Source organism: Portunus trituberculatus, chromosome 46, assembly GCF_017591435.1.
Source record: "Portunus trituberculatus isolate SZX2019 chromosome 46, ASM1759143v1, whole genome shotgun sequence".
Taxonomy (NCBI): Eukaryota; Metazoa; Arthropoda; class Malacostraca; order Decapoda; family Portunidae; genus Portunus; species Portunus trituberculatus.
In genome coordinates this window covers 22,183,740-22,195,799 of record NC_059300.1, presented here as the reverse complement: position 1 = coordinate 22,195,799, position 12,060 = coordinate 22,183,740, and the positions used below count along the sequence as shown (strand labels likewise).

The 12,060-nt window shown below is 37.5% G+C and overlaps 1 protein-coding gene across 1 annotated transcript in view; it reads right to left on the bottom strand.

Annotated features, from left to right (window-relative positions):
- Positions 1-12,060, bottom strand: part of LOC123519767 (flotillin-2-like) — a 99,663-nt gene that overhangs the window by 33,616 nt on the left and 53,987 nt on the right. The window contains exon 9 of the mRNA XM_045281273.1: positions 1,954-2,109. Coding sequence (XP_045137208.1) covers positions 1,954-2,109 — 156 coding nt within the window. The remainder of the gene's footprint in view (positions 1-1,953; positions 2,110-12,060) is intronic.

Sequence of the window (12,060 nt, the reverse complement as noted above, 5' to 3'; positions counted from 1 at the left end):
TATATATATATATATATATATATATATATATATATATATATATATATATATATATATATATATATATACACACACACACACACATATATACAGGCAACCCCCGTTTAACGAAGGTTTACACAACGAAATTTCGCTATAACGAAGGTTTAATTTTACTACCATCTGCTCGTTTAATGAACACCAAACTCGCTTTAACGAAGTTTTGTCCCAGTAATTTTTTCCAAATTTGAAAGCCCCACTGTATCATGCAAGCTGACAGGCTTGTGAATACATCAGGAGCTGCTGGTACTAAGGCCTGCCTCAGGAGAAATCCTGAGACACCTGTAGAATAAAGATCAAGATCAAGCATCTCGTGGACAACACAGGCTCTGCCGATACAAAGGCCTGACTCAGAAGAAATTCTGTGTCACCTGTAGCATCAAGATCAAGATCAAGATCACATGCACCACTCACTCCCCAGTCAAAACATAACAGCATCACCTGCAGCTCCTCTTCCTTAGTTCAACTTACCACCAAAACCCCCTGCAATGTGGCCTAACGTTCCTAAGAAGACCAGGAAGTGTCTTACTGTCGAAGTGAAGCTGGGTATTATTCACAGACAAGAGAAAGGCCAGAAAACTAATAAAATTACTTCCCACCATGGCTTGACTCCATCTACTGTCTACTATTTTCAAGTCAAGAAACTCTATTAAGAAGGCTAGTGAGACCTCATCTTCCTTGCAAGCTAAAAGAACCACCAGAACTCGTGACTCTACAATGGATAAAATGGAAAGCCTTGTGGAAATATGGTACATAAGTTTTGTATGCAGTACCATGATGCGCACTTTGTTTACATTCCATAGGTTGCCGGTTAGTGTATTTCCGTTTCACTCTCCCTCCTTCATAAAGTTAAGATTATCAACATTATAAAGTTACGTACATACATACATTAGTGTACATTATAATGACTTAAATTAAACTACCTAAATGTTTAACTTCATAATTTTTACTTTCATTAAACCTTTACTGTACTATGATGCACTCTCACTTACTCTCAATGGAAGTTCAAATCAGGGTTAAACTTGTTATAATCGGTTCGCTTAACGAAATTTCGCTTAACGAAGTGTTTTTAGGAACGTAACCCCTTCGTTAAGCGGGGTTGCCTGTATATATATATATATATATATATATATATATATATATATATATATATATATATATATATATATATATATATATATATACAGTCGACTTATATATATATTTATTGCTATCACGCACCCATGAAAAGCTGCTAAAATTTTATTATCGCCACCTCAGATGCCTGCTATCGCTGCCCAGCCATGGCGTCATGGGATATCTGGTCATTGGCCAAAACGCCTTCCACCAAGATCAATTTGGCTATCGCGTTTGGCTGGCACAGCTATTTCAGCCCCAATTGGTAGCGATAGCCGAGGGTTAAGTGTGTGTGTGTGTATATATATATATATATATATATATATATATATATATATATATATATATATATATATATATATATATATATATATATATATATATATATATATATATATATATATATATATATATATATATATATATATACAGAAGTTGCCTGTGTATATATATATATATATATATATATATATATATATATATATATATATATATATATATATATACTGGCTATTACCCAATTATGAAAGCGCCATCCAAAAAGCAATAGCAATTGATCTTGGAAGGTGGTCTTGGCCAATGAGTGCTCAGATATCCCATGACGTCATGGCTGCAAAGCAGGCATCTGAGGTCGCAATAATGAAATTTTAGCAGCTTTTCATGGGTGTGTGATAGCAATAAAACACGATAGCAGAAGTCCCGATAGCCTAGGGTTGACTGTATATATATGTATTACATACAGGTAACGCTAACAGTTCACACTGAAATTTCGCTACAATGAAGGTTTCATTTTACTACCATCTGCTTGTTTAACAAACACCAAACTCGCTTTAACGAAGTTTTATCCAGATAATTTTTTTCCAAGTTTGAAAGCACCGCTGTATCTCGCAAGCTGACTGGCTTTTGAATACACCAGCGCTTCTCTTGGATAACACGTGCATCACTCACTCCCCCTGTTCAAAATAAGTGTCAGCAGCAGCTTGTCTTCTCAACAATTACTTACCAAAACGCCCTGCAATGTCCTGCGTTGCTGAGAGACCAGGAAGTCTCTTACTCTCGGTGAAGCTGATATCATTCACAGACAGAGGAAAAAAACTAACAGCATTGCTTGCCACCATCTTGACTCCATCTACTGTCTCTATTATTTTCAAGCCAGCAGACTCTATTAAGAGAGCTGGTGAGACCATATCTTCCTTGCAAACTAAAAGAACCACCTGAACTCGTGACTCTACAATGGATAAAATGGAAAGCCTTGTGGAAATGTGATACATAAGTTTTGTATGTGATACAAAGATGCGTCCTTTGTTTACATGCCACAGGTTGCCAGTTAGTGTCTTTCCGCTTTTCTCTCTCCTTCATAAATTTAAGATGAACATTATAAAGTTACGTACATACATACATTAGTGTACATTATAATGACTTAAATTAAACTGCCTAAATGTTTAACTTCATAATTTTACTTTCATTAAACTTTCACTGTACTATGATGCACTCGTTTTGTTTACTCTCAATGGAAGTTCAAGTCAGGGTTAAACTTGTTATAATCAGTTTAACGAAGTTTCGCAATGAAGTTTTTAGGAACGTAACCCTTCTTTAAGCAGGTTGCTTGTATATATATATATATATATATATATATATATATATATATATATATATATATATATATATATATATATACAGGCAACCCCGCTTAACGAAGGGGTTACGTTCCTAAAAAAACTTCGTTAAAATTCGTTGCGAACCGATTATAACAAGTTTAACCCCTGATTTGAACTTTCATTGAGAAAGAGTGCATCATAGTACAGTAAAAGGTTTAATGAAAGTAAAAATTTAAACATTTAGGTAGTTTAATTTAAATAATGTACACTAATGTATATGTACGTAACTTTATAATGTTGATGATCTTCTTGAAGGGAGGGAAGTGAAACGGGAAATACACTAACAACCTGTGGAATGTAAACAAAGTGCTCATCATGGTACTGCATACAAAACTTATGTACCACATTTCCACAAGGCTTTCCATATCCATTGTAGAGTCACGAGTTCTGGTGGTTCTTTTAGCTTGCAAGGAAGATGAGGTCTCTAGCCTTCTTAATAGAGTCTCTTGACTTGAAAATAGTAGACAGTAGATGAAGTCAAGCCATGGTGGGAAGCAATGTTAGTTTTCTGGCCTCTCTTGTCTGTGAATAATATTCACTTCAAGTAAGACACTTCCTGGTCTTCTTAGGAACGTTAGGCCACATTTGGTGTTTGGTGGTAAGTTGAACTAAGGAAGATGAGCTGCTTGACGCTGTTATGTTTTGACTGGGCAGTGAGTGGTGTGTGTGAAAGGGGGTTTACACCTGGCAATTTTCGGGAGGCAATGCTGCCGAAACGTGCTGCCGACAACTCCGGCTGGATGCTCTCGGGAGCAAGTACGTTCACACTACTGGGGAGATGTTGCCGGGAGCATCAGCTGGCAGGACGTAAACAAACCAACAAGATGGCTCTCCGCAAGAACTTTTTTTGTTCTGATTCTTCCTCCAGCGATGAAGAGGCAGCGATGGCTGTTCTTTTTTTACATGAATTGACGATGGCAGGAAAAAGGAAACGTCTGTGGAACTTCAGAATATGCCTTTGGTATTCTGGCTGCCAGATTTCAAATTTTCAAACATGCCATAAATACTTCTCCAAAAAATATCAGGGATATTGTGCTTGCAACTGTAGCATTGCATAATTACCTAAGACAGGGGTTCTCAATCTGGGGTTCGCGAACCCCCAGGGGTTCACAAGGAGATTTCCAGGGGTACTTAGATGGCTGATTTAATGATACATTCTTTGCAGAATACCTTTGCCTATTGACTTAGTGTCAGTCACTAAATTTTAATTCTGTTCGATGTCAAATAACTGGGGGTTCCAGTAGATTAACCCAAAGGGTTCTTAACGGATAAAGGTTGAGAAACAGCTCTTGGCTGAAACCTACTCCCCACTGAGCTTCTTGACCTGAGCTTCTTGACCGAAAGGGTGAAAGAAACTGCATAATGCAGCAAGGTCAGTGGCGTAATCATCCACATGCAGGTCTTCAAGGACTGCAAGGCGTAGCCAGAGGCCACACAGATGCAGCCAAGAACATTCGAGATACGTTTAAAAACTATTTCAATCATGAGGGAAAAGTTCCTTGGCAGGAAGCTATGGCTCTTCTTCACTAAAATAAAACACCAGATGATGACTCAGAAATTTTTACAGAAAAAAGTAAAACAAATAACTGATTGTAAATACCTAAAAGCTGATTAAAATTTAAAAAATTTTTCCTCAAAATTTAAATGCCCTGTAGACTTGGGAACATCTCCATTGAATCAGCCACTTTCTGGAAAGCGTATTTTCGAAGATTATGCTTCTTGTAAAGCTCGTCTTGTGGGTCCCACAAATGTTTCACCTCCCTCACTTGCTCCAGCAAGGCCACCTCGGCCTCCCAACTCCAAATGAAGTTGTCTGCATTCATCAGGGACGCTTCTCTGGGTGCCGACATGTTTGTTTATATTGCCGCTAGCGGCAATACAACACCAACACGGTCGGCTAGCAGCGAGAAGCGCTCCCAGTCTCAGACCGAGACCCGAGACCCAAAATACTATCGGCAACACGTTTCGGCAGTATTGCCTCCCGATAATTGCCAAGTGTAAACCCCTTTAGGAACCGCCCACCCATCAGTGTGTGTGTTTGACTTTGAAACATCCCATGAGCCAAATCTATCAAAAGACATGAAAAATAATACTTAGATGACTAAATATGGGCATAGAAATGAACATTAGACTACCTACGAAATTATGAGAAGCGCTCGAAAAACTCGGTGCAGGGGGGAGGGGGTTGGTACGCGCGTGTGTTTGACTTTGACACGCGTCGCATTATGGCATCTTTGTGCTCCTCCAGCAGTGATTCTGAGAGTTATACCCCTCTTGACGATGACTTGCAAGGATCAGATGATAATCTGACACAATCAGAAGGCCTCACAAGTGATTCAGATGATGAATATTTGCCAGAAAATGACAGTGAGGCGGTAGTGATGACCTATATGAGAGTGATGGTGACGATGAGGAGACACCACCCAGCCCCTCACCTCACACCTTCACACTCATGGCTGATCCTTTTCTGATCATCGTCCTGGCACTGTTCCTGCCCTAGTAGAAGATTTTTCAGGTGTTCATATCTATAAATCAGGTAACAAGAGACCCATTGAACTATACCAGTGTCACTTACAAGGTGTGGACCAGTGTCACTTACAAGTGTGGTAGCTAAGATGTGAGAGGGTGGTGAAGACTAGATGGACAGACTTCTTGGAGAAAATGACATACTTTGTGAGTGTCAATTTGGTTTTAGGAAAGGCGTTCATGCACGACAAACCTGATATGTTACTATTCGAGGGTGATAGATGTAATACAGGAAAGAGATGGTTGGGCTGATGGAATATATCTGGATTTAAAAAGGCCTTTGATAAGGTACCACACCAGAGACTGATCTGGAAACTTGAAATGGTAGGAGGAGTGCATGGCAGTTTACTAAAATGGATGGAAGACTTTTGGTAGGAAGAGAAATGAGAACAATAATTAAGGACAGACCATCAGAATGGGGATTGGTGGAGAGTGGAGTTCCACAGGGATCAGTGTTGGCACCAGTAATGTTCGCAGTCTACATAAATGACATGGTGGATGGGGTGTCCAGTTATGTGAGCCTATTTGCAGACGATGCAAAATTGTTAAGAAAAGTGAGATGTGACAAAGATTGCGAACTACTCCAGGAAGACTTGGACAGAATATGGAAATGGAGCTGTACATGGCAAATGGAGTTCAACACGACAAAATGCAAGAAAATAGAGTTTGGCAAGAGTGAAAGAAGAATCAGGAGTATGTACAAGATAGGAAATGAAGACATAAAACCAGTCATGAAGAAAAAGACCTTGGGGTGACAATTACCAATGACCTATCGCCAGAGAGACATATAAACAAAATAATTGGAGAAGTATTGAACTTATTGAGGAACATAAGAGTGGCGTTCAGTATATCTAGATGAAGAAATGATGAAGAAAATAATTACTGCAATGATAAGACCGAGGCTTGAATATGCAACAATACAGTGGGCTCCGAACTTAAAGAAACACATAAGGAAACTAGAGAAAGTACAGAGGGCTGCAACAAAATGGTGCCTGACTTAAGAGATTTGACTTATGAAGACAGACTGAAAAGAATGCAACTTCCAACCCTGGAAAACAGAAGAGAAAGGGAGACCTGATAGCAATATACAGAGTGATGATTGGCATGGAAAAATGGATAGGGAAGATCTGTGTATGTGGAATGGAAGAATGTCGAGAGGGCATGGGAAAAACTAAAATGGCCACTTATAGGAGAGATGTGAAAAATATAGCTTCCTCATAGAAGGGTGGAAGCATGGAATAGTTTAGACGTGGAAGTGGTCAACGCAAGGAATATTCATGATTTTAAGAAAAAGCTGGACATTAATAGATATGGAGACGGGACAACACGAGCATAGCTCTTTTCCCGTATGTTACAATTAGGTAAATACAATTAGGTAAATACACACACACACACACAGATGAGACGCAGCAGAGGAAGGACGCGATACCGTCGCTCCCGAGAATCAGCTGATCTTCACTACCTTTGTTTGGGTTTACAGTGGCCTGGGCGATAAGTGTGGACTCATTTTTCCTTTCATGAATACAGTGTTAAATAATAATGAGTGAGAAAGATATTCCATCTAAATGCAGGTATGTGACAAGGGAAAGAATGAAAGCTGATGATGACAATGTTGGTGAGGGAGGAGGAGAATTTGAAGGCTTTGATACGGCGCAAACTTCACTATTTGATAGAGTCTTAACTATCGAACGTAAATTAGATAAATTGATAAAGGAGAGTATGGGAATGAAAGAGAATGAAGAACAGGATAAAGAGCTCCAGAAATTGAAAGAAAGGATACAAAGAGTGGAAGAAAATGAAACTAGGCTAAGAACCGAAAATGAAGAATTAAAAGTCCAAATAGCGAACTATAAGAAATTGATGGAAGAAGGACTCGGTAAAGCCGAGAAAGAAAAAGAAAAGCTAAAAGATCTAGTTAACAAAGAAGAAGAAAGAGTACAAGACGTGATTAAAAAGAAGTACAAGCATGGAGAATCCAAGATAAGAAAGACAAGGAATCATTTCAAGAAGTATTTCAAGAACAGTTAAAAGAAAGAGATGAAAATATGACAAGCAAAATGATAGGAGTCCTCAAGAAAAAGAAAATTTAGTAAGAGAAATTGGAAAAAAGAAGAGTGTAATTATTTTTGGACTGAAAGAAAAAATGTTAAATATAGACCAAGAAGGGAAAAAGACGAAATGAAATCAGTAAAAGACCTACTAAAACATCTGAATGACGAGGATAGACAGAACTTAGAAGAGGAAGTAGAAGAAATCCATAGAATGGGACCATATCAAGAAGGAACAGTGAGACCAATTAAGATATTACTAAAATCACAAGCAGCAGCAGAAGAAGTACTATATAGAAAAACGAAACTCAGAGAAACAGAAGGTTGCAAAGATATATATATAAAGAAAAATAGAAACGAGGAGGAAAGGAAGAGACACAATGAACTGGTGGCAGAAGCAAGAGAAAAAATAATGAAAGGTCAGAGGAGGAGAAGAAGGCATTTTTGGAGAATTATAGGAGACAGGATAAGGAAATGGTATATAAAAGAGAAAGAAGAGAAAAGAATGGAGCAAGTTTAACTAAAATGATAAGAACAAGAGATTAAAAATGATGTATACAAACATAGATGGGATTTTATCTAGTAAATTAGAATTAAGAGATTACATAAAGAAAGAAGAACCAGATATTGTATGCCTGGTGGAAACAAAGTTAAATGAGGCAATAAAATAGACATAGATAAAAGGTATAATATATGGAGGAGAGAGAGAGTGGGTAAAGGAGGAGGAGGAGTCATGATGATGTTAAGGAAGGAGATAGTGGTAAATCAAGTGGAGTTTGGGGAAGGAAAATCAGAAATACTGTATGTTAAGATGCATATTAACAAAAAGGAGTTAACAATCATTGGAACATATGTGCCACCAAAACAAACTCATGGACTAACCAAGAATATAGAGACATGATAGATGACACAATAAGGAGTCTTACAAGAATCATTAAGGAAAGGAGAAAAGTGATATTGATAGGAGATTTCAACTGTAAGGAGGTAGACTGGGAAAATTATGAAAGTGGTATGGGGAAGATGCCTGGGAGATAGATTCCTGAACCTAATGATAGATAATTTGATGGTCCAAAGAGTAAAGGAAAACACAAGATTCAGAGGAAACGATGAGCCGGCAAGATTAGACCTAGTTTTACAAGGGATATACCAATTAACGATGATATAAGATACAAGTGCCCATTGGGAAAGAGTGACCATGTAATATTAGAGATGGATATAGAAGAAGGAAAGGAAGATAGAGATGAATCATACAAAGGAGACCGATTAAATTACAGAAAGGCTGATATTGAGAATCTCAAGAACTATTTTAAAACGTAAACTGGGAGGAGATGGAAAACTCATTAACGGTTCAAGAGAAATATAACTTATTTTTGGAAATATACAAAACTGGGGTCAGGGAATATGTTCCAAATATAGACCTAAAGAAGAAGGAAAGAAAGATTGGTTTAATGCAAGATGTGCTAGGGCAAAGGAGAAACGAGATGGAGCATGGAAAAGGTGGAGAAGAAACAGAAATCCAGAAAATAAGGAAAACTTCAAAACAGCAAGAAATGAATATGCTAAGGTGAGAAAGGAAGAAGAAAAGAACTATGAAAAGGACATTGTCGAAAAATGTAAGGAACAACCAAAATTGTTCTACAGATTCATAAATGGAAAAATAAGACAAAAAGAAACAATAGAAAGGTTAAAAGGAGAAACGGAATGGTGGAAGACCCAAAAGTATGGCAGAACTGTTAAATAGTAAATTTCATGAGGTCTTTACTAAGGAATCCAAATTTGAAAGACCACAGGGTAATAGAGAGACTGTCTATATGAAAGAGATTAAAGTAACCAAGCTTGAAATAAAAAGTTGATGACGGAATTGGATGAGGAAAAGGCAATGGGACCGGATGAAGTCTCAGGCAGAATACTGAAAGAATGTAGGGAAGAACTAGCAAGTCCAATATACAACATCATAAAATGCTCAATAGAAAATGGAACAGTGCCAGTGGAGTGGAAAAGAGCTGAGGTGGTTCCCATATATAAGAGCGGAAGGAAGGAAGAACCTTTAAATTACAGACCGGTATCACTAACTAGTGTAATATGCAAGATGTGTGAAAAGTAATAAAGAAGCAATGGATCGAGTTTCTTGAAGACAACAAAATATTATCAAATAGCCAATTTGGTTTTAGAAAAGGTTGGTCATGTGTGACAAATTTATTGAGTTTCTACTCTAGAATAGTTGATAAAGTACAAGAGAGAGAGGGATGGGTTGACTGTATTTATTTAGATCTAAAAAAGGCTTTTGATAAAGTGCCACATGAAAGATTACTATGGAAGTTAGAGGAGAAGGGTGGCTTAAAAGGAAGCACATTGAGATGGATGAAGAATTACTTAAGGGGGAGAGAAATAAGGACGATAGTTAAAGATATGAAGTCCAAGTGGAGAACAGTAGACAGCGGAGTGCCACAGGGGTCAGTATTGGCACCAATACTTTTCTCGTATATATAAATGACATGCCAGAGGAGTGAACAGCTACATAAATCTGTTTGCGGACGATGCGAAACTGTGCAGAGTCATTAAACAAAAGAGGATTGTGAAATACTACAGGAAGACTTAAACAAGATCTGGAAATGGAGCAAAAATGGGAGATGGAATTCAATGTGGACAAAAGCCATGTCATGGAAATGGGAAAAAGTGAAAGACGACCAGTGGGAATCTATAAGATGGGAGATGGAGTAGAACTAGAAAAGTAAAAAGGAAAAGGACTTGGGAGTGACAATGGAAGAAAATAATCAACCGGTTAGCCATATTGATAGAATTTTCAGAGAGACGTATAATTTGCTAAGGAATATTGGAGTAGCATTTCACTATATGGACAAGGAAATGATGAAGAAATTGATAAGTACTAAAATAAGACCTAGATTGGAATATGCAGGAGTTGTGTGGACTCCCATAAAAAGAAACACATAAGAAAATTAGAGACTACAAAAATGGCTACAAGAATGGTTCCAGAATTTAAAGGGATGGCATATGAGGAGAGACTAAAGGCAATGGATCTACCAACCTTGGAGCAGAGAGAGAGAGGGATCTGATACAAGTTTATAAATTGATTAACGGAATGGATGAAGTGGATAATGAGAAACTGATCCTGAGAGAAGAATATGACTTTAGAAGCACAAGATCGCATAGTAAGAAACTAAGGAAGGGACGATGTCTGAGAGATGTTAAAAAATTTAGTTTCCCGCAAAGATGTGTTGAGACTTGGAACAGTTTGAGTGAGGAAGTGGTATCAGCAAAGAGTGTACATAGTTTTAAAGAAAAATTGGATAAGTGTAGATATGGAGACGGGACCACACGAGCATAAAGCCCAGGCCCTGTAAAACTACAACTAGGTAAATACACACACACAAAGTTAAATGAGGCAATAAAAATAGACATAGATAAAAGGTATAATATATGGAGGAGAGACAGAGTGGGTAAAGAAGGAGGAGAAGTCATGATGATGTTAAGGAAGGAGATAGTGGTAAATCAAGTGGAGTTTGGGGAAGGAAAATCAGAAATACTGTATGTTAAGATGCATGATTAACAAAAAGGAGTTAACAATCATTGGAACATATGTGCCACCAAAAACAAACTCATGGACTAACCAAGAATATAGAGACATGATAGATGACACAATAAGGAGTCTTACAAGAATCATTAAGGAAAGGAAAAAAGTGATAATGGTAGGAGATTTCAACTGTAAGGAGGTAGACTGGGAAAATTATGAAAGTGGTATGGGGGAAGATGCCTGGGGAGATAGATTCCTGAACCTAATGATAGATAGTTTGATGGTCCAAAGAGTAAAGGAAAACACGAGATTCAGAGGAAACGATGAGCCGGCAAGATTAGACCTAGTTTTTACAAGGGATATACCAATTAACGATTATATAAGATACAAGTGCCCATTGGGAAAGAGTGACCATGTAATATTAGAAATGGATATAGAAGAAGGAAAGGAAGATAGAGATGAATCATACAAAGGAGACAGATTAAATTACAGAAAGGCTGATATTGAGAATCTCAAAAACTATTTTAAAAACGTAAACTGAGAGGAGATGGAAAACTCATTAACGGTTCAAGAGAAATATAACTTATTTTTGGAAATATACAAAACTGGGGTCAGGAATATGTTCAAATATAGACCTAAAGAAGAAGGAAAGAAAGATTGGTTTAATGCAAGATGTGCTAGGGCAAAGGAGAAACGAGATGGAGCATGGAAAAGGTGGAGAAGAAACAGAAATCCAGAAAATAAGGAAAACTTCAAAACAGCAAGAAATGAATATGCTAAGGTGAGAAAGGAAGAAGAAAAGAACTATGAAAAGGACATTGTCGAAAAATGTAAGGAACAACCAAAATTGTTCTACAGATTCATAAATGGAAAAATAAGACAAAAGAAACAACAGAAAGGTTAAAAGGAGAAACGGAATGGTGGAAGACCCAAAAAGTATGGCAGAACTGTTAAATAGTAAATTTCATGAGGTCTTTAATAAGGAATCCAAATTTGAAAGACCACAGGGTAAGAGAGACTGTCTATATGAAAGAGATTAAAGTAACCAAGCTTGAAATAAAAAGTTGATGACGGAATTGGATGAGGAAAAGGCAATGGGACCGGATGAAGTCTCAGGCAGAATACTGAAAGAATGTAGGGA